This window comes from Camelina sativa, chromosome 4 (genome assembly GCF_000633955.1).
Source record: "Camelina sativa cultivar DH55 chromosome 4, Cs, whole genome shotgun sequence".
Lineage (NCBI taxonomy): Eukaryota > Viridiplantae > Streptophyta > Magnoliopsida > Brassicales > Brassicaceae > Camelina > Camelina sativa.
In genome coordinates this window covers 1,919,772-1,942,505 of record NC_025688.1, presented here as the reverse complement: position 1 = coordinate 1,942,505, position 22,734 = coordinate 1,919,772, and the positions used below count along the sequence as shown (strand labels likewise).

General features: G+C 37.0%; 3 protein-coding genes and 2 pseudogenes across 3 annotated transcripts; all 5 read right to left on the bottom strand.

Moving 5' to 3' along the window:
* On the bottom strand, window positions 7,329-8,438 carry LOC109132418 (annotated as a pseudogene).
* LOC109132417 lies at window positions 9,175-10,284 on the bottom strand (annotated as a pseudogene).
* On the bottom strand, window positions 13,235-13,873 carry LOC109132416 (defensin-like protein 8). Its single transcript, XM_019244026.1, has 3 exons — window positions 13,832-13,873; window positions 13,554-13,617; window positions 13,235-13,404 (listed from the first exon to the last, which is right to left on the bottom strand). The coding sequence occupies exons 1-3, from the start codon at window positions 13,871-13,873 to the stop codon at window positions 13,235-13,237; spliced, it is 276 nt and encodes a 91-aa protein (XP_019099571.1).
* LOC109132631 (defensin-like protein 8) lies at window positions 15,130-15,573 on the bottom strand. Its single transcript, XM_019244399.1, has 2 exons — window positions 15,470-15,573; window positions 15,130-15,315 (listed from the first exon to the last, which is right to left on the bottom strand). Exons 1-2 carry the CDS (start codon window positions 15,537-15,539, stop codon window positions 15,146-15,148), a joined length of 240 nt encoding a protein of 79 aa, XP_019099944.1. The 5' UTR covers window positions 15,540-15,573; the 3' UTR covers window positions 15,130-15,145.
* Window positions 18,596-19,039, bottom strand: LOC109132632 (defensin-like protein 8). The gene is made up of 2 exons (XM_019244400.1): window positions 18,936-19,039; window positions 18,596-18,781 (listed from the first exon to the last, which is right to left on the bottom strand). Exons 1-2 carry the CDS (start codon window positions 19,003-19,005, stop codon window positions 18,612-18,614), a joined length of 240 nt encoding a protein of 79 aa, XP_019099945.1. The 5' UTR covers window positions 19,006-19,039; the 3' UTR covers window positions 18,596-18,611.

The following is a 22,734-nucleotide window of genomic DNA, read 5'->3' as shown; positions in this document are numbered from 1 at the left end:
GAGCTACCCATAGCTTCATTACTCCTGAAACGACCTAACCCATTTTTTTAATACATAAATAATAAATAATAATAATAATAATAATAATAATAATAATAATAATAATAATAATAGTAATAATAATAATAATAATAATAATAATAATAATAATAATAATAATAATAATAATAATAATAATAATAATAATAATAATAATAATAATAATAATAATAATAATAATAATAATAATAATAATAATAATAATAATAATAATAATAATAATAATAATAATAATAATAATAATAATAATAATAATAATAATAATAATAATAATAATAATAATAATAATAATAATAATAATAATAATAAATAAATTACAACTAGTGGTCCCATACCCACTAGCCACAATCTCAACCAACAGCGGAAATAACCAATACCAATATCCAATAATAAAACCAATATTATAACATAACAATATCCAATATTTCAACCAACAGGAATCATAGAACCAGAAACCTAGCAATGTTTCTAATGACCCAACTCTAGCAACCTAGCAATGCCAGATAACAACCAATCGAGTCCCCAGAACATCCTCCTCTTCATTGCCTTGATTTCACGATCACACTTTGCCTTTACCTGCACAACAAACACAAATTGCAATGCATGAGTATTTCATAAACACTCAGTAAGGCAATCATCTCATCTACTGGGCTATACACACAAGCAATAGAGACATCTCTAACCATCAACCAACAATCAACAATCAACAATAACAAACCAGGACTCTGCATCGACCGACACCAAGCATGCATCGACCGACACCAGTTGGGGTTGTTTCGACCGATGCAAGGTTCATTTGCATCGACCGATACTCCCATTGCATCGACCGACGTATGCTCGACATAGCACGAAAACCCTAAGGTTTTATGCGCCGTCCTCGCACTTGCATCGACCGATGCACATGCCAAGCATCAGTTTCCCATGAAGCTTCTCGCCGGATCTTCGTTCCTACAACCACAAAACTCGATCCCAAGCCACAAGAAAGCTTTCTAACGTCCCAAATAACATACTAACACGCCTAACAACACATAAACAAGTAGATCAGAGAAATCTCCAGCTTAGATAAACCATGGTCCTGCACTTACCTTTGCCAAGACGAATCTGAACCTCAAACAAGCAAGAAAACACTTCCTGGAAACCCCTTCAACGATTCCAGCTACAGATATCTACATGAACAGCCTCAAACTCCCAAAATCTCACAACGAACACTTAGAACTCTTTTCCTCTCTTCTTTTCTCTCAGAAATGGCTAAACTCGTCGAATGAGACAAAACACCCGAGTTAAGGGTTTTCCCAAACCGAAAACGTAGTGTTTAACAAAAACTCGTCCGCACTAATCTAGGATTTCGGTTCGCGGATGTTATAATTCTCCCCCACCAACATAGATTCGTCCTCGAATCTCGAACAACCATGAGCCAAGGACTCCCGCACAACCATCTCCATAGTCCGCACTCCTCCGACCGATCTACGAAAGGTCACCTCTAGGCGATAGGCTCACGTTATAGGCATTATTTGCTCTCGACTTTTGGACTTTCCTTTACTCACAGACCTAAACCTTGAGTTTTTATTGGCTCCTCATCAGGCCTAAGCTTGCATGCCATAATATTGGTTCCTTATCGGGCCTAAGCCCGCATGCCGTAATATATATGGAAGTCCAATATTCGTCTCTCGGGTTGCCACCCTACAGCGCGCCCATGGATCGTCATCCGAAGTCGATATACAAACCATATTCTCAAGCTACAAAGTCTCCGAATATGGTAGTACTAGGAAAACTAAAGTCCCCCAAGATTCGCGAGCAAACAATTTTGAACACGTCTGAGCCCTATCCCTATCCAGGTTTCCTCCCCGTGGCTCGCATAAAACAACACAATGTCCTACCAACCACATATCCCCTCACTGGAATACCTCATGACCACACATGGATCATCTCTCTGGCACTAGGGCCGCCACAAAGGCCAAAGAAATGTCCTAAACAGGATCGCCACAAAGGCCAAACAAATGTCCTAAACAGGACTGCCACCTAGGCCAAACAAATGCCCTAAACAGGACCGCCACAAAGGCCAAACAAATGTCCTAAACAGGACCGCCACAAAGGCCAAACAAATGTCCTAAACATGACCGCCACCAAGGCCACTTGTCCTGAAGGACCGTCACAAAGACCACTCGTCCCTAAGGACCGTCATGAAGACCACTTGTCCCAAAGGACTGTCACGAAGAGCATACATCCCGAAGGATCGCCTCAATAGGCCACACATCCCGAAGGACCATCACAAAGACCATACATCCCGAAGGACCACCTAAACAGGCACATTGGCTAAACAGCCCGCCACAAAGGCCACACAATTGGCTAAACAGCCCGCCACAAAGGCCACACAATTGGCTAAACAGCCCGCCACAAAGGCCACACAATGTCTCAAAAGACTGCCACACACAAGCAAAATGACTCAAAAGTCCCCCACGAATGCCACACAAGCCCCTCCAAGGCTCACAACCACTAAAAATGGTTAAATTCTAACTCACGTAAAACTTACTATTTTTAGAACATTCCACTTTTGGAAACTTTCCTTTTCGGATACCAGCTCCGCGGAACTTCATATCCCACACACCACCTCATCTTGTTACTTAGTCGCAAAACCAACCACCCCTAAGCGACCAAGTAAACAAGAGAGATGGGCTGGAATACTCCATTCACGCTCCAGCCACGGACTACAACTGGGGCCAGGCTAGACAAGTTCAAGTCGCGACCTGCTTCTCGAACCACTTATTGAACCTTGCCTTCATCCTCGCCTCTGGCTCCCAAGTCTGCTCCTCAAAAACATCACAGTCCCAAAAGACTCTCATCAAAGGAATCTTCTTCTTCTGAAGTTTCTTGATCCTCCTCTCGAGCACCCTCAATGGTCTCGCCTCCAAAGTCATGTTAGGCTGAAGATCCTCAGATATCTTAGCTAACAACTGATCATCCTCACGGAGACACTTCCGCAACATAGACACATGGAAAACCTTGTGGAAAGCATGCATAACCTCAGGTAACTCCAGTCTATATGCCGCCGGTCCCACCCACTCAATCACTCTGAACGGACCCATATACCTCGGACTCAACTTAATCTCAGTTAATGACCTGTTCGGACTCCGCAACATGGCCATCTTGAGGTACACTCTGTCTCCTACCTGAAACCCAAGATCTCTCCTCCTCCTATCGGCATAACTCCTCTGCCAATCCTGAACTTCCTTCATGTTCAGCTTGAGAACCCGAATCTTCTCTGAGGTCTCCTGAACAAAATCTGCCCCGTAAATGCTCCTCTCCCCCACCTGAGTCCAGCATAACGGTGTACAACACAGCCTCCCATACAAAGCTTCATAAGGAGCCATCCCAATACTCGCCTGGTAACTGTTATTGTAAGCAAACTCTACCAAACTCAAGTGATCTGCCCAATGGCCTCTCCAATCCAACACACACATTCTCAGCAAATCCTCCAACGACTGGATTGTCCTCTCCGACTGTCCATCTGTCTGGGGATGATAAATTGTACTCATATGCACCTTAGTGCCCATCTCTGCCTGAAACGCTCTCCAGAACACCGAAGTGAACTTAGAATCCCTATCAGACACAATGCTCGCTGGCACCCCGTGCAAGCCGACTATCTCCTTCACATATTTTTTAGCCAAAACCGCTGCTCCATCAGTCTTCTTAATGGCCAGAAAATGTGCCAACTTAGTCAACCGGTCCACAACGACCCAAATAGCATCAAACATCCTGGACACTGGCAAACCCACCACTAAGTCCATAGTAATCATATCCTACTTCCACTCTGGAATGGTAAGACTCTTCAGTAACCCTCCTAGAACCTGATGCTCAGCCTTCACTAGCTGACACACATCGCACCTCGCGACCCAACTAGTTACATCCTTCTTCATCCTGACCCAGTGATAGTACCTCTTGAGATCACGGTACATCTTAGTCGCTCCTGGATGAATAGAAAACTTGCTCGCATGAGCCTCTCTCAGGATCTCCTGCCTCAACTCCTCATTCTTGGGCACACAAATTCGGTCGTGCACCAAGATAGTACCATTATCTGAGAAATGGTACTCTGAACCCACATCCTTTGAGGCATTCACCAGCCCCAAATCCTTCTCCTAAGCTAACCGCACTCTGCTCAACAGATCTGCTCTATAAGCTGCCACCAAACCCAACGGCTCCTATGAAACAGCACACAGACTCAATGCACTGACCTCTCCTACCAGAGACTCCATATCCTGCTCCTGAGCCGAAGCTACCCTCTTCCGACTCAGAGCATCTGCAACCGAGTTAGCCTTACCAGGGTGTTAAGCTATCTCCAAATCATAATCTGCCACAAGCTCCATCCACCACCTCTACCTCAAATTCAACTCAGGCTGAGTGAATATATACTTCAGGCTCTTATGATTTGTAAACATCTGTACCTTTGTACCATAAAGATAAGATCTCCAAATCGTTAGGGCAAAAACTACAGCAGCCATCTCCAAATCGTGATTAGGATAGTTGTCCTCATGCTTCCGCCGCGAAGCGTAGGCAATCACCTTCCCATGCTGCATCAACACACACCCCAAACCAACTCTGGATGCATCAGTATAAACCACATAGGGTTCTCTCTGCTCAGGCAAAGCCAACACTAGCGTAGTGGTCAACATCTCCTTAAGGCTTGCAAAACCCGTCTCACACTCCTGTGACCAAACAAAAGGAACATCCTTCTCTGTCAATCTAGTCATCGGACGTACCTTGCTTGCAAATCCCTGCATAAATCTCCTGTAATAACCTGCGAACCCAAGGAAAATCCTGATCTCTGTGGCATTCTGCGGTCTAGGCCAATCTTTGATAGCCTGAATCTTCTCCTGATCTATAGAAACTCTCTCTGCAGAAACAATATGACCCAAAAAAAACCCATCTCACGCTGCCAAAAACTGCACTTGCTCAACTTAGCAAACAATCTTTTCTCCCACAGCTTCTCCAGAACTGCCCTCAAATGCACTGCATGTTCTTCAGGACTCTTAGAATATACCAGGATATCGTCGATAAAAATGATGATAGACACGTCCAGAAACTCCTGAAACACGTTGTTCATAAATCTCATAAACGCTGCTGGCGCGTTAGTCAATCCAAAAGTCATTACCACGATCTCATAAACCCCCTACCTCGTCCTTCTACTTGACGAACAACACCGACGCTCCCCACAGTTAAATGATAAGATGAATGAATCCCCTGCTCAACAAACCCTTTGGTCACTTCCTCAGCTCTACTAGACTAATAATCAAGTATGCCGACATCAACTCACCACCACCCGAATATCAACCCCTCTTGCCTGTCCAAGAGCCTCTAGTAACTTGTCTCTTAAGGAAACTTCCATAAGATAGCTTATTCCAAAAATATCTTTTCTGCTTGGCAATTCTTCACAGCAAATCATCAATACGAGCGTAATAAAACAAACAAGTACCATACGTTCGCATATTCTGATTCACCGCATCAAATGCTTTGCAGGTCGCTAACTCAAACCACTTGACTTATTCCCTCATACAAGCTTACCAAAACCTTAAATCTAGCAACCCTGTCCATCTCCAATGAACTTCATCTAACATCGTCGTAACGATTAGTTTATCCTGTCATGAAGGCTTCTCGTGAACTTATGTATCTGGCAAACATGCCTTTCCCGGCTCATACCTGCTGCAACTCCCCTTCCCGGGACTCCAGCACCACCGGCCGCACAAATCCTGTTGCAACAGCCACACATTCATGACCGCTCCGGACATAAAACCCTGACCCACTGGACAACACATCCATTACCCGAGATTAAACAACCAGCACTCTCTCGAGGTCTACATTCAGTCGTTATGTTTATACTCACGTCCTATGCATTGCTTGCTCCCAACTTTTCCACCCTTAGGCCGCAACCTTCTAGCCATACCGATCTAACTCTCAGACCTCCGTCTTTGAGTTATACCGTCTCACTCTTGAACCATAATCCTCAAGATCTCGGTATCAGAGGAACTAATCATCCCTCAGGAGAACATCATCCCCTCTGCTACTCTCGGAGCCCACAGCCCCTCGAGCTATCGGTATTCTGGGAAAACCACCATCCCTTCAGGAGCAACAATCCTTAAAGACTATAAACATCTTTCGACCAAAGGTACTTTCCGTGGTACGAGTATAACATTACAATGTTACACCTACCCACACAACTTCTAATATCCAACTGGATTACCCACCAAACAGAGAAATATCTGCTCCAACTACATATGTCCATCTATCTGCCTCTCTAGGCTCGATACCTCTCGCGAAGAATCTCGCACCGGTCATCTACCACTGTTCCATCCTCCTAACATAAGATGGAAAGTCCTCAACATCCGCAGCCCACAGCTGCACCCCGCCACATGCGGAACAACTAGAGCCTGCACTAGTACCCCTCTCAGTAACCGCTCCAACAGTACAACTAATGTTGTATAGGCACACAACTAATAGTCTTTTTTTTTTGACAACTGGCACACACTAATAGTCTATATACTCTACAAGCACAACTAATAGTCTATTATTAGCAGTTGTAGTATTTTGTGAAATGGAGACTCCACGGTTGTAAACGTCATCCAACATACTAATTTTACCATTTAATCTTTTCACATAGCATGGGAGATTTTGAATGCACTTCGAATGATATTTTTTCGAAGTAATCATGTGATTGCATCGTTTCCAGACCAAAACAAAAATTATCCAAAGTTCACTAAGAAAACGAAACGCAACCGACATTACTCAAAAAATAAAAATACAATACAGGGTTTGTTATGTTTTGCATCCCAAGAATCTGGAGGGTGGATGATGGGCATTTAGCAAGGTTAGTCAGACTTCCAGCATGTGAAATCAAACGAGCACCAACCATTTCTCCAATCAAAGCTGCCAAATTAGGGGCAATGTCGCTCATCTTAGTAACGAGATAATCGTATAGCTTCTTTCTTGAAATTTTTACGCCAAGCTATGGTTCAATTTACATAGAGAGACAATTTCATTATTTTTCATGATTATTTGTTGCACATCACCTGAGCTTAGTGGTAGAGTGTAATTTAATGTCTCCTTCCATGGATGATTGGTCTGATGTTCTTGTCTCTTGTTCAGGCTTCTAACTCCGCCAGGCACACCACAGTTCGAGAAAGAGTCGCATAGAAACGTAATGAATCAGCTCGATGCTCCCACCTCTCGCCCCACGGCTCTTAAATCTCGGGTATGAACCTTAATATGTCTCTGGTCCAAGCTTACGTTTGTCTTTGTCATTATAAGCATTGAAGTTCTTGTTGGGTTCTGTTTATGTAGTTAGGGAACTGTCGTGAAGAGATCGTCTCAGTGAACCATAATAAGCCCCAAACGAGCTCTTCTTCTGTAGCTGGACTCAGGCGACCATCATCCTCTGGTAGCTCAAGGTCAGCGAGCAGACCTTCCACACCGACAAGAAGGTCTATAACTCCAACCACCTCTACAACAAGGCCTGTGACCACCAAAGCTTCAACCTCTAGATCCTCAACACCCACCTCACGTGCCACCTTAACTGCTGCACGTGCTACTACCTCCATGGCGGCTCCGCGAACCACTACCTCGTCGGCTCCACGAACCACTACCACGTCTAACGGTTCAGCGAGATCAGCTACTCCAACTCGGTCTAATACTAATACTCGGCCATCCTTTGCACCTTCTAAAAAACCAGAGGATGAAGAAGCTAAAAACTTAACAGCAGATCAGATCATAACACCATGAGATTATAAAAACACCAATAATGATTTAAAAAATAGCTTTTAACCTCTGCTATAAAATGACGACCATATGGAGTTCTTGTGAGCTGACATTTATTTTTTTTTGATCGTTCAACATCAGGAACCTACAAGACGTAAACCGAGTTTAATTAAACCAATTCAATTCAGCAATATCCACAATCTAACGAACAAAAAACAAACCGGGATCATTTTGGGATCGAGAGCTCGCTGGATTGAACCGGGATCACCACCGGAATCAACAACGAGACGAGCAAGCTCCAGTATCGGCTCCGGTGGCCACCAGATAAGAGAATTTTCATCTTCAACCTTGCTCAGCCTCTCAACGGCTTCGATTTTACCTGAACAGAGTCCAGTACGAAGCGAACATCGCCCGAAATCGGGTTTAGGCTTATCCGGTTTGAAAGGGACGAGGAATCTGAGACACGAATTGATATCTCGAGATATGATCTGGTTAAGGGACGACGCGGCGTAGGATGGTCAGAGAACGGAGATAAGATCGTCGGCGGTGGCTTTGGGCAACGATGACGACGGAGAATGGGAACTAGGGTTTCGGCGAGGAGAGACGACGAGAGAGAGGTTTTTTTTTTTCGGGTTACGAAAAGTGGAAACTGTTTGATTTTACTCTTTGACCTAAACAAGAAAAATTCAACTGATTACCGTACAAAATCGAAAATGATCGTGTATTTTAATTTGCTTGTAATTTTTTTTTCTTTTTACTCAAAATAAAAAAAAACAAAACCTAAGAAGTAAATTCAAGATATACATACTCCAACAGCCACATAGCAATTATTAAAGTGAGAAGTTCTAAATATAATTGGTTCTTGATAATATTATGATGATCTTTAACAGGCTTTGGTGCAGAAACAATGAGGCAAGACTCCGTCGATTCGCATTGACCGTCTTCAAATTGTTCGACTACTTGGCAGATGATGGCATAATTGTTTTTGCTTAAGCACACACATGAGAAATTGTTGCTCTGTGTTTTGCATATTCTATCCGCAAACCCATCTCTATAAATATAAATACACATTTGCATATGTGTGTTAGTACTTATTAATTAATGTCTATAATAAAAATGTATACTCATTATGATATAACAACTAAATTCACATATTTGTATGTATGATAAGTTAGATACTATAACATGATATGAGTATTGAACCTGTAGTGGCAGCAAAAACGATAAAAGAGATCAGGAGAATGGCTGAAAAAACACGGTTAGAGGGCTTCATTAATATTTTTGGAGAGAGAGAGAGTATAAATATTCTAGAGAGATCGTTGGAAATAATTAAGTGATGTTGGTGGCACTNATTAATATGTCTCTGGTCCAAGCTTACGTTTGTCTTTGTCATTATAAGCATTGAAGTTCTTGTTGGGTTCTGTTTATGTAGTTAGGGAACTGTCGTGAAGAGATCGTCTCAGTGAACCATAATAAGCCCCAAACGAGCTCTTCTTCTGTAGCTGGACTCAGGCGACCATCATCCTCTGGTAGCTCAAGGTCAGCGAGCAGACCTTCCACACCGACAAGAAGGTCTATAACTCCAACCACCTCTACAACAAGGCCTGTGACCACCAAAGCTTCAACCTCTAGATCCTCAACACCCACCTCACGTGCCACCTTAACTGCTGCACGTGCTACTACCTCCATGGCGGCTCCGCGAACCACTACCTCGTCGGCTCCACGAACCACTACCACGTCTAACGGTTCAGCGAGATCAGCTACTCCAACTCGGTCTAATACTAATACTCGGCCATCCTTTGCACCTTCTAAAAAACCAGAGGATGAAGAAGCTAAAAACTTAACAGCAGATCAGATCATAACACCATGAGATTATAAAAACACCAATAATGATTTAAAAAATAGCTTTTAACCTCTGCTATAAAATGACGACCATATGGAGTTCTTGTGAGCTGACATTTATTTTTTTTTGATCGTTCAACATCAGGAACCTACAAGACGTAAACCGAGTTTAATTAAACCAATTCAATTCAGCAATATCCACAATCTAACGAACAAAAAACAAACCGGGATCATTTTGGGATCGAGAGCTCGCTGGATTGAACCGGGATCACCACCGGAATCAACAACGAGACGAGCAAGCTCCAGTATCGGCTCCGGTGGCCACCAGATAAGAGAATTTTCATCTTCAACCTTGCTCAGCCTCTCAACGGCTTCGATTTTACCTGAACAGAGTCCAGTACGAAGCGAACATCGCCCGAAATCGGGTTTAGGCTTATCCGGTTTGAAAGGGACGAGGAATCTGAGACACGAATTGATATCTCGAGATATGATCTGGTTAAGGGACGACGCGGCGTAGGATGGTCAGAGAACGGAGATAAGATCGTCGGCGGTGGCTTTGGGCAACGATGACGACGGAGAATGGGAACTAGGGTTTCGGCGAGGAGAGACGACGAGAGAGAGGTTTTTTTTTTTCGGGTTACGAAAAGTGGAAACTGTTTGATTTTACTCTTTGACCTAAACAAGAAAAATTCAACTGATTACCGTACAAAATCGAAAATGATCGTGTATTTTAATTTGCTTGTAATTTTTTTTTCTTTTTACTCAAAATAAAAAAAAACAAAACCTAAGAAGTAAATTCAAGATATACATACTCCAACAGCCACATAGCAATTATTAAAGTGAGAAGTTCTAAATATAATTGGTTCTTGATAATATTATGATGATCTTTAACAGGCTTTGGTGCAGAAACAATGAGGCAAGACTCCGTCGATTCGCATTGACCGTCTTCAAATTGTTCGACTACTTGGCAGATGATGGCATAATTGTTTTTGCTTAAGCACACACATGAGAAATTGTTGCTCTGTGTTTTGCATATTCTATCCGCAAACCCATCTCTATAAATATAAATACACATTTGCATATGTGTGTTAGTACTTATTAATTAATGTCTATAATAAAAATGTATACTCATTATGATATAACAACTAAATTCACATATTTGTATGTATGATAAGTTAGATACTATAACATGATATGAGTATTGAACCTGTAGTGGCAGCAAAAACGATAAAAGAGATCAGGAGAATGGCTGAAAAAACACGGTTAGAGGGCTTCATTAATATTTTTGGAGAGAGAGAGAGTATAAATATTCTAGAGAGATCGTTGGAAATAATTAAGTGATGTTGGTGGCACTATATATAGGCAACAAGGACTCAATATCTTACATAATATTTTAAATTTGTTGATAACCTTCTCTAAAAATTTAACTTATGGTATATATACCTCTTTTTGACATGTGTTTTTTTAAAAGAACTTTTAATACATCATTAACTATTTGATTTGATTAAAGTATGTTACTATATCTAAGAAACATAATTTTGTAAAGCAAATTATCTTAAGCAAAAATAGCTGTAAGATAGAAAACATTCTAATATTTATTTTGTCTTTTTATCACATATGCCATATATTCCTAAAATGTATTTCTATATTTTAATAAACATAATTCACATGAAATTATTGTTAGATATTATCTTATGATATTATTTTAATTAAAGTAGATTCTTCTATTATCTCGTGATTTGAAATAGTACCTTTACATATTTATTAAACCAGATTTATTTCTCTTTTTTTTCCTTTCTTTTCATTTAAATACAAAATTAACATCAAATCTAATGTACATATAAAAATTTAATCCATCTTTATTACAAAGGATAATTTTTTAAGATTATCAAATAGATTACAAAAACAATTAATGTTTAGTCATAAATGTATTTTTATTTATAAAAACATATTCTCATAACTATTAACCATAGTAGTTCATCCAAATTTTAAATTCTCAATTAATGAGTCTTGAAATCTACAATGTCATAACATTAATTAAAAAAAATATAGAAAGTCAATCTTTGTGATACAAGATAAATTCCTAAAACATCTTCTATATTAATAAAGAGGGAGTAGATAATAAATTCTGAGCTAGGGCTTGCTTGCAACTCCTGAAAGGAGGCCATGTAATGGTAAAAATCTTCCATTATGTATATCCCAACCCATGTTATAAAAATCTCTAGGTGCTAGTCGGGCGGTCGAGGTAGGCCTAGCGAATAGGCCTAGCGATTAATCTATTAATCAGAGATTACACAGGGTTTAATCGGGAACTAGTTTTAGGGATTATATCAAATTTTAGTAGATATATGTTTTATATTTGGACTTAAATTCCAGATAAGTTTGGTAGTGCAGTGGTTTAAGTCTTTTAAATCGAGTTCTAGGTCTTAGGATCGAATCTCAGCAACTACATTATAATCGTTAATCTTTAACCGAGGTAGAATAGGTATTTTATCTTCTTCTTCCTTTGATTGCGCCAACAAACACAAACCAGTTTGATTTTTTTCGTTTTTTACTCAATTTTTATTTGATTTCCAGTATATTTATACCCAAAATGCCAAAACCTATAGATCTAATCATAAATAATCGATTTTTGACTTTATTTTAACAAAAAAAAAAGTGAATTTCTCATAGATCCGATTTCTTAGCCGAATATACTGAAATCGCAGTGGTTGGGTGCCACCGAACGCTTTTTTGGCGATGAATCGGCTGCGGAGGCCGATTTTTAAAACATCGATCCCAACTATATCATTTCAATCTCCATTAAGGTCTGGCAAAAATATTCGACCAATGTAGAGCTCAATATTTAAGAGAGACATCCAACTTCTGTTCTAAATATGGTTCCAAGAGACTTGGATATAGTGGAGATAGACAAAATTTTGCTTGATTTCTCGGGTTGGAATCTCTTTTGAGGCACAAATTTACATCAGCTTGGTGAAGTCTTAGCCAGTTCACTTGACACGGAAGTGGTTAGCCTAATTGTATTTCTAATTTTGATTAATGCAGATGTGTTACACTTATCTATTGCTTTTAGTTATGTAATATGTGGATGACCAAAAAATGAAATATATATTATGCGGAACCATTACATGACTATTGAAATATGACGTGTCAATGAATTAGTTTTTGACGAATAGCATAAGATGTTGTAAAATGTGGTATCACCAAATTTTCTAAATGTTTATCATGGAAGGTAAATCAATCCTCAGTTTTTACTTTGTAATAATTTAAACACGACGAGTTAGTCTAAGAAAGCTTCTATATAAGCTTTTATTTTGAATATAACATTGACTAAAATTAAAACAAAAGTTTATTTTAATGTTTAAATGACTATTTTAATTAATTTATAGTAATTTTATATTAACTTTAATTAGTTTTAAGAACAAAGAAATCCGAAAGTAGAAGATAAAAAACACAAATTTAACAAAGAGTGTTTGTAATTCAAGATATAATATATATATATATATATATATATATATATATATATATATATATTCTCCAACAACCACATATCATTTATTAAGGAGAGAAGTCCAAAATACAACTGTTTTTGATAATATTATGATGGTCTTTAACAGGCTTTGGTGCATAAACAACGACGGAAGGCTCCGTCGAATTCGCATTGACCGCCTTCAAATTGCTCGATTAGTTGGCAGATGATGGCACAATTGTTACTGCTGAGGCACACACCTAAGAAACGGTTGTTCCGTGTCTTACATATTTTATCCGTCAAACACATCTCTATATATATAAAAACGCATTTGAGCATATGTGTGTTAGTACTTATTAATTAATGTCTATAATATAAATGTATACTCGTTATGATATAACAACTAAATTCACATATATGTATGTATGATAGATACTATAACATGACATGAGTATTGAACTTGTAGTGGCATCAATAAGGATAAAAGAGATTAAGAGAAGGGCTGAAAGAACATGGTTAGAGAGCTTTATTTGTGGAGAGAGAGAGAGACAGAGAGTATGAATATTCTAGTGAGATTGTTAGAAATAATTTAGTGTTGTGTAGGCAGAATAAGTGTTGTTGGTGGCACTATATATAGGCAACAAGGACTCATTATCTTCCATAATATTTTAAATTTGTTGATAACCAACTCTTTAAAATTAATCTATGATATATATACCTCTTTTTGATATGTAGAACTTTTGATACATCATTATATTTCATTTGATTGAAGTATGTCATTATATCTAAGAAACATATTTTTTTAAAAGCAAATTATCTTAAGCTAAAGATGTAAGATAGAAAGCATTCCAATATTTATTTTGTCTTCTTATCAAATATGCCTTATATTCCCAAAATGTATTTCAGTTTTTTAATAAACATAATTCACATGAAAATATTATTATATATTATCTTATGATATTATTCTAATTAAAGTAGATTTTTCTATTTTTTTGTGCTTTGAAATAGTGTTTCTTTTAAATATTTATTTAACCAGATTTTTACTCTTTTTTTGTTTTTTTTTCTTTCTTTTCTTTTAAATACAAAATTAACATCAAATATGATATACATATAAATTTAGATTGTAAATTCTGAGGTAGGGCTTGCTTTCAATCCCTGACTGGAGGCCACATAATGGTACAAATCTTCCATAATGTACATCCCAACTGTATCATTTCGATCTCCATTAAGGTTCTCATTTACTTATCTGTCATTTTACAGCCCACTAGTCCGGCAAAAAAAATTCGACCAATGTGGAGCACAATATTTAAGAGAGACATCCAACTTCTGTTCAAAATATGGTTACAAGACACTTGGATATAGTGGAGATAGACAAATTTTTGTTAATTTCTCGGGTTGGAATCTCTTTTGAGGCACAAATTTACGTCAGCTTGGTGAAGTCTTAGCCAGTTCACTTGGCATGGTAGTGGTTAGCCTAATTATGTTTCTAATTTTGATTAATGCAGATGTGTTACACTTATCTATTTCGTTTAGCTATGTAATATGTGGATGACCAAAAAATGAAATATATATTATGCGGAACCATTACATGAACATGACTATTGGAATATGATGTGCCATTGAATTAGTTTTTGACGAATTGCATAAGATATTGTAAAATGTGGTATCACCAAATTTTCTATATGTTTATCATGGAAGGTAAATCGATCCTCAGTTTTTACATTATAATAATTTAAAAACGACGAGTTAGTCTAAGAAAGAATATATATAAGCTTTTATTTTGAATATAACATTGACTAAAATTAAAACAAAAGTTTATTTTGATGTTTAAATGAATATTTTAATTAATTTATAATAATTTTATATTATTTTTAATTAATTTCAAGAACAAATAAATCCGAAAGTAGAAGATAAAAAACACAAATTTAACAAAGAGTGTCTTTAATTCAAGATATGTATATATATATATATATATTCTCCAACAACCACATAGCAATTATTAAAGAGAGAAGTCCGAAATACAACTCGTTCTTGATAATATTATGATGGTCTTTAACAGGCTTTGGTGCATAAACAACGACGGAAGGCTCCTTCAAATTCGCATTGACCGCCTTCAAATTGCTCGAATAGTTGGCATATGATGGCACAATTGTTACTGCTAAAGCACACACCTGAAAAACGGTCGCTCCGTGTCTTGCATATTTTATCCGCCAAACCCATCTCTATAAATATAGAAACACATTTAAGCATATGTGTGTTAGTACTTAGTAATTAATGTCTATAATAAAAATGTATACTCATAATGATATAACAACTAAATTCACATATATGTATGAATGATAATTTAGATACTATAACATGACATGAGTATTGAACCTGTAGTGGCAGCAATAAGGATAAAAGAGATCAAGAGAAGGGCTGAAAGAACACGGTTAGAGAGTTTCATTTTTGGAGAGAGAGAGAGTATGAATATTCTAGTGAGATTGTTAGAAATAATTTAGTGCTGTGTAGGCAGAATAAGTGTTGTTGGTGGTACTATATATATATATATATATATATAGGCAACAAGGACTCATTATCTTCCATAATATTTTAAATTTGTTGATAACCAACTCTTAAAATTAACCTATGATATATATACCTCTTTTTCTAAAAAGAACCTTTGATACATCATTATATTTCATTTGATTGAAGTATGTTATTATATCTTAAGCTAAAGATAGATGTAAGATAGAAAGCATTCCAATATTTATTTTGTCTTCTTATCACATATGCCATATATTCTCAAAATGTTTTTCAGTATTTTAATAAACATAATTCACATGAAATTATTGTTATATATTATTCTATTAAAGTAGATTCTTCTATTATCTTTTGCTTTGAAATAGTGTTTCCTTTGAATATTTATTTAACTAGATTTATTTCGCTTTTTTATTTTTTTCTTTCTTTTCTTTTAAATACAAAATTAACATCAAATATGATATACATATAAAAATTTAGATTATAAATTATGAGCTAGGGCTTGCTTTCAATCCCTGACTGGAGGCCACATAATGGTAAAAATCTTCCATAATGTACATCCCAACTGTATCATTTCGATCTTCATTAAAGTCCTCATTTACTTATCAGTCTTTTTGCAGCCAACTAGTCCGACAAAAAATTTTGACCAATGTGGAGCACAATATTTAAGGGAGACATCCAACTCATGTTCAGAGTATGGTTCCTAGAGACTCGGGATATATTGGAGATGGACACATTTTTGTTTGATTTATTGGGTTGTAATCTCTTTTGCGGCACTAATTTACGTCAGGTTGGTGAAGTCTAATCCAATTTTGCGAGAGAGGACAAAACACTGGGAGATATCATGTGGTGATTTGAAAAAAAAAAAAAAATCATGTGGTGATTTGTAGAGACGAAATACAAGTCTTTAAAACCTCCCCGACGTAGCAAACCAACCGTCAGATATGGATGGACTCACGGGCCTAGTGAGAAGACGTGGAGCCAACTAAGCGAGGTGGACCCATGGGCTGGGAGTGGACATGGGGGCCGCTAAGCAAAGTGACAGTCAAAGCGTTACAAGCACCAGGACAAGTAATTCAACCAATTAAATTCTCTAAACCGCTTTAAACCATTCATTAACCCGTTCTAGAACCGTAAGGGCTCTACTACCAATCTAAAACAATCCGACCCGTTTTTTTAATAATAACTAAATACCCTATAATATTTAATTACAACCTAAACAATAAACCAACATCTCCAACTCCAATGAACATAAACCAACCATCAATATGCACAACGGAAACATATAAACCTAACAAACATAACCATCAACCTCGCATGTTTCTAACCAGGTTCCAACAATAATAACATAACCACAATACAACAACCGAGACCCTAAATTATTCTCCTCCTCATCGCCATGATTCGACGCTGCACATTACCTGCACCACAAACATAATGAGATATGTGAGTATTACTCAAATTACCCACTGAGGCGATCCTTCCATCTACGAGTTATACACACACACACAAATCAAGAGTACAACCAATAATAAAAAATAAAAAAAAACCAGACATTAAACAGAACATCCATAACACATTCACAACAACTACACATCATCACACAAAACAAGTCATACAACCTAATCGCTCAGATAANTAAAATTAATCTATGATATATATACCTCTTTTTGATATGTAGAACTTTTGATACATCATTATATTTCATTTGATTGAAGTATGTCATTATATCTAAGAAACATATTTTTTTAAAAGCAAATTATCTTAAGCTAAAGATGTAAGATAGAAAGCATTCCAATATTTATTTTGTCTTCTTATCAAATATGCCTTATATTCCCAAAATGTATTTCAGTTTTTTAATAAACATAATTCACATGAAAATATTATTATATATTATCTTATGATATTATTCTAATTAAAGTAGATTTTTCTATTTTTTTGTGCTTTGAAATAGTGTTTCTTTTAAATATTTATTTAACCAGATTTTTACTCTTTTTTTGTTTTTTTTTCTTTCTTTTCTTTTAAATACAAAATTAACATCAAATATGATATACATATAAATTTAGATTGTAAATTCTGAGGTAGGGCTTGCTTTCAATCCCTGACTGGAGGCCACATAATGGTACAAATCTTCCATAATGTACATCCCAACTGTATCATTTCGATCTCCATTAAGGTTCTCATTTACTTATCTGTCATTTTACAGCCCACTAGTCCGGCAAAAAAAATTCGACCAATGTGGAGCACAATATTTAAGAGAGACATCCAACTTCTGTTCAAAATATGGTTACAAGACACTTGGATATAGTGGAGATAGACAAATTTTTGTTAATTTCTCGGGTTGGAATCTCTTTTGAGGCACAAATTTACGTCAGCTTGGTGAAGTCTTAGCCAGTTCACTTGGCATGGTAGTGGTTAGCCTAATTATGTTTCTAATTTTGATTAATGCAGATGTGTTACACTTATCTATTTCGTTTAGCTATGTAATATGTGGATGACCAAAAAATGAAATATATATTATGCGGAACCATTACATGAACATGACTATTGGAATATGATGTGCCATTGAATTAGTTTTTGACGAATTGCATAAGATATTGTAAAATGTGGTATCACCAAATTTTCTATATGTTTATCATGGAAGGTAAATCGATCCTCAGTTTTTACATTATAATAATTTAAAAACGACGAGTTAGTCTAAGAAAGAATATATATAAGCTTTTATTTTGAATATAACATTGACTAAAATTAAAACAAAAGTTTATTTTGATGTTTAAATGAATATTTTAATTAATTTATAATAATTTTATATTATTTTTAATTAATTTCAAGAACAAATAAATCCGAAAGTAGAAGATAAAAAACACAAATTTAACAAAGAGTGTCTTTAATTCAAGATATGTATATATATATATATATATTCTCCAACAACCACATAGCAATTATTAAAGAGAGAAGTCCGAAATACAACTCGTTCTTGATAATATTATGATGGTCTTTAACAGGCTTTGGTGCATAAACAACGACGGAAGGCTCCTTCAAATTCGCATTGACCGCCTTCAAATTGCTCGAATAGTTGGCATATGATGGCACAATTGTTACTGCTAAAGCACACACCTGAAAAACGGTCGCTCCGTGTCTTGCATATTTTATCCGCCAAACCCATCTCTATAAATATAGAAACACATTTAAGCATATGTGTGTTAGTACTTAGTAATTAATGTCTATAATAAAAATGTATACTCATAATGATATAACAACTAAATTCACATATATGTATGAATGATAATTTAGATACTATAACATGACATGAGTATTGAACCTGTAGTGGCAGCAATAAGGATAAAAGAGATCAAGAGAAGGGCTGAAAGAACACGGTTAGAGAGTTTCATTTTTGGAGAGAGAGAGAGTATGAATATTCTAGTGAGATTGTTAGAAATAATTTAGTGCTGTGTAGGCAGAATAAGTGTTGTTGGTGGTACTATATATATATATATATATATATAGGCAACAAGGACTCATTATCTTCCATAATATTTTAAATTTGTTGATAACCAACTCTTAAAATTAACCTATGATATATATACCTCTTTTTCTAAAAAGAACCTTTGATACATCATTATATTTCATTTGATTGAAGTATGTTATTATATCTTAAGCTAAAGATAGATGTAAGATAGAAAGCATTCCAATATTTATTTTGTCTTCTTATCACATATGCCATATATTCTCAAAATGTTTTTCAGTATTTTAATAAACATAATTCACATGAAATTATTGTTATATATTATTCTATTAAAGTAGATTCTTCTATTATCTTTTGCTTTGAAATAGTGTTTCCTTTGAATATTTATTTAACTAGATTTATTTCGCTTTTTTATTTTTTTCTTTCTTTTCTTTTAAATACAAAATTAACATCAAATATGATATACATATAAAAATTTAGATTATAAATTATGAGCTAGGGCTTGCTTTCAATCCCTGACTGGAGGCCACATAATGGTAAAAATCTTCCATAATGTACATCCCAACTGTATCATTTCGATCTTCATTAAAGTCCTCATTTACTTATCAGTCTTTTTGCAGCCAACTAGTCCGACAAAAAATTTTGACCAATGTGGAGCACAATATTTAAGGGAGACATCCAACTCATGTTCAGAGTATGGTTCCTAGAGACTCGGGATATATTGGAGATGGACACATTTTTGTTTGATTTATTGGGTTGTAATCTCTTTTGCGGCACTAATTTACGTCAGGTTGGTGAAGTCTAATCCAATTTTGCGAGAGAGGACAAAACACTGGGAGATATCATGTGGTGATTTGAAAAAAAAAAAAAAATCATGTGGTGATTTGTAGAGACGAAATACAAGTCTTTAAAACCTCCCCGACGTAGCAAACCAACCGTCAGATATGGATGGACTCACGGGCCTAGTGAGAAGACGTGGAGCCAACTAAGCGAGGTGGACCCATGGGCTGGGAGTGGACATGGGGGCCGCTAAGCAAAGTGACAGTCAAAGCGTTACAAGCACCAGGACAAGTAATTCAACCAATTAAATTCTCTAAACCGCTTTAAACCATTCATTAACCCGTTCTAGAACCGTAAGGGCTCTACTACCAATCTAAAACAATCCGACCCGTTTTTTTAATAATAACTAAATACCCTATAATATTTAATTACAACCTAAACAATAAACCAACATCTCCAACTCCAATGAACATAAACCAACCATCAATATGCACAACGGAAACATATAAACCTAACAAACATAACCATCAACCTCGCATGTTTCTAACCAGGTTCCAACAATAATAACATAACCACAATACAACAACCGAGACCCTAAATTATTCTCCTCCTCATCGCCATGATTCGACGCTGCACATTACCTGCACCACAAACATAATGAGATATGTGAGTATTACTCAAATTACCCACTGAGGCGATCCTTCCATCTACGAGTTATACACACACACACAAATCAAGAGTACAACCAATAATAAAAAATAAAAAAAAACCAGACATTAAACAGAACATCCATAACACATTCACAACAACTACACATCATCACACAAAACAAGTCATACAACCTAATCGCTCAGATAAGGTCATGGTCACGCACTCACCTTAACAAGGTCATTCAAACATCAAAACACAACCATGAGAGACTCTATTCATGTCTGAAACAGCCCAGAAGCACCCTACAACAAGCCACACAACCAAAGTGAGTTTAAAGCAAAACTGGCAGAAATAACAGAAACCTTCATTCTCAAAGACAAAACCTTAAAACTAAACCCAACTGTTAACTTCCAAATCACTCTGGTGAAAACCATCTTTTTGTTTAATTAACAACTCGACTAGCTTAGTAAACCAATCAGAAATTACACCGACTTCACTCTATTTCCTGATATAACTTCAATATTTCATATTTTTCGGGACATGGGGATTACAATTCTCTCCTTCTACCAATAGATTCGTCCTCGAATCTAAAACCACCACAGCCTATGGCCAAACGCCTCCACCACTGTCACAATGGAACGCACCACAAATTGAACCCACTTGTCAGCCCACCTTTGGCCCCTAACCATCACAATCCTGACCCTCCCGGTCAAGACCAAAGGGGAAATCAAAGATTGAACCCCCATCAATCTCCAAACCCGCATCTGATTACTATGATTATCCCAAATTCCTTGACACTTTTTTCCCCAACTCATCTACTCTTAGGTCGCAACCTTTGAGCCATAACAATTTCACTCTCAGACCCCTGTCTTCGAGTCATATCGATCTCACTCTTATACCCCCATCTTCAAGCCATACCATCTTATCCTCGGGTCATCACCCTCGAGATCTTAGTACAAGGAGAACTCCCATCTCCTCTGCCACTCTCGAGACCGCAACCCCTCAAGCTATCGATATCTATGGAACCTCTCGTCCCCTCAGGAGAACCCCATCTCCTCATGAGTTGTTCAGGACTCCCCACCTTTACAACAAACAATCATAACGTCTATAAGCATTTGCTCAACTAAGATCACCTCCTGTTATCCACGTACAATATCGCAATGTCATACCAACCATCATATTCTCTCTCGGAAAATCACCACCGCCTTGGCCATTCCAAAGCAACACTCCAAAACATCCACTTCCATAAATTACTGCTAACGGTATTTTCTGATACCGACGTGATTCACCACTTTATAACAACTTTCCAATAGTCACCTGCACTTCACCGAACATAAACTAAGAACTCCAAGCAACCACACAACGCAATAAAGAACTTACCGTGGAATCTCACTGAAAGCTCGAAGAGGATGATACTAGGACTCCATACCACACACGAATTGACTCAGTAGTCATAATGAGTTTTCAACACACAACCAACAGTCTCACAACATCATGCACCAAGCACCAGAAAAAATAGTTCAACCAATTAAATTTCCTAAACCGCTCTAAACCATCCATTAACCCGCCCTAGAACCATAAGGGCTATGCTACCAGACTGAAACAACCCGACCCATTTTTTAATAATAATTAAATACCCTAGAATATTTAATGACACCCAAACAATAAACCAATAACAAACCAACATACTCAATGGAAGACATAATAAACCAGTTCTAGTTTATTAGAAATAAATTATCAACCATAACCAACAAAAGTCACCAACTTAACAAGTTTCTAGCCAAGGTTCCAACCACCAAAATAAATCATAACCAGAAAACACAACCGAGACACTAGATCATCCTCCTCCTCATCACCATGATTCCACGCTACATATTACCTGCACCACAAACACAATGAGATGCGTGAGTATTACCAGAAATACCTAGTGAGACGATCCTCCCATCTACGAGCTATACACACAAGCATATCGAGATAACAATCACATGAAAAAAACATAATAAACTAGCCATTAAACAGAACACCCAATAACACATTCTCCACACCTATACATCATCACACAAAACAAGTGAACATTGCAAAACATGACTAAAAATATGCCTAAGAAAGTGTAAAATAGAGAGACATAAACACCCCTAATATGCTCAAATTGTAATACCCTAATGGTACTAAAAACCTTGCAGTTGTAATACTCTAGGGGTCGAATCCACAGAGACTCTAGATC

What these genes read in the sequence shown, in the direction of transcription:
- LOC109132632 (XM_019244400.1), bottom strand. Translation starts at nt 19,005, where the DNA reads ATGAAACTCTCTAACCGTGTTCTTTCAGCCCTTCTCTTGATCTCTTTT. An exon ending in CCTTATTGCTGCCACTACAG is followed by an intron (nt 18,782 to 18,935) that starts GTTCAATACTCA and finishes CTATATTTATAG; the next exon opens with AGATGGGTTTGGCGGATAAA.
- LOC109132416 (XM_019244026.1), bottom strand. Translation starts at nt 13,873, where the DNA reads ATGACATACTTCAATCAAATGAAATATAATGATGTATCAAAA. An exon ending in AATATAATGATGTATCAAAA is followed by an intron (nt 13,618 to 13,831) that starts GTTCTACATATC and finishes CCACAAATAAAG; the next exon opens with CTCTCTAACCATGTTCTTTC. An exon ending in CCTTATTGATGCCACTACAA is followed by an intron (nt 13,405 to 13,553) that starts GTTCAATACTCA and finishes TTATATATATAG; the next exon opens with AGATGTGTTTGACGGATAAA.
- LOC109132631 (XM_019244399.1), bottom strand. Translation starts at nt 15,539, where the DNA reads ATGAAACTCTCTAACCGTGTTCTTTCAGCCCTTCTCTTGATCTCTTTT. An exon ending in CCTTATTGCTGCCACTACAG is followed by an intron (nt 15,316 to 15,469) that starts GTTCAATACTCA and finishes CTATATTTATAG; the next exon opens with AGATGGGTTTGGCGGATAAA.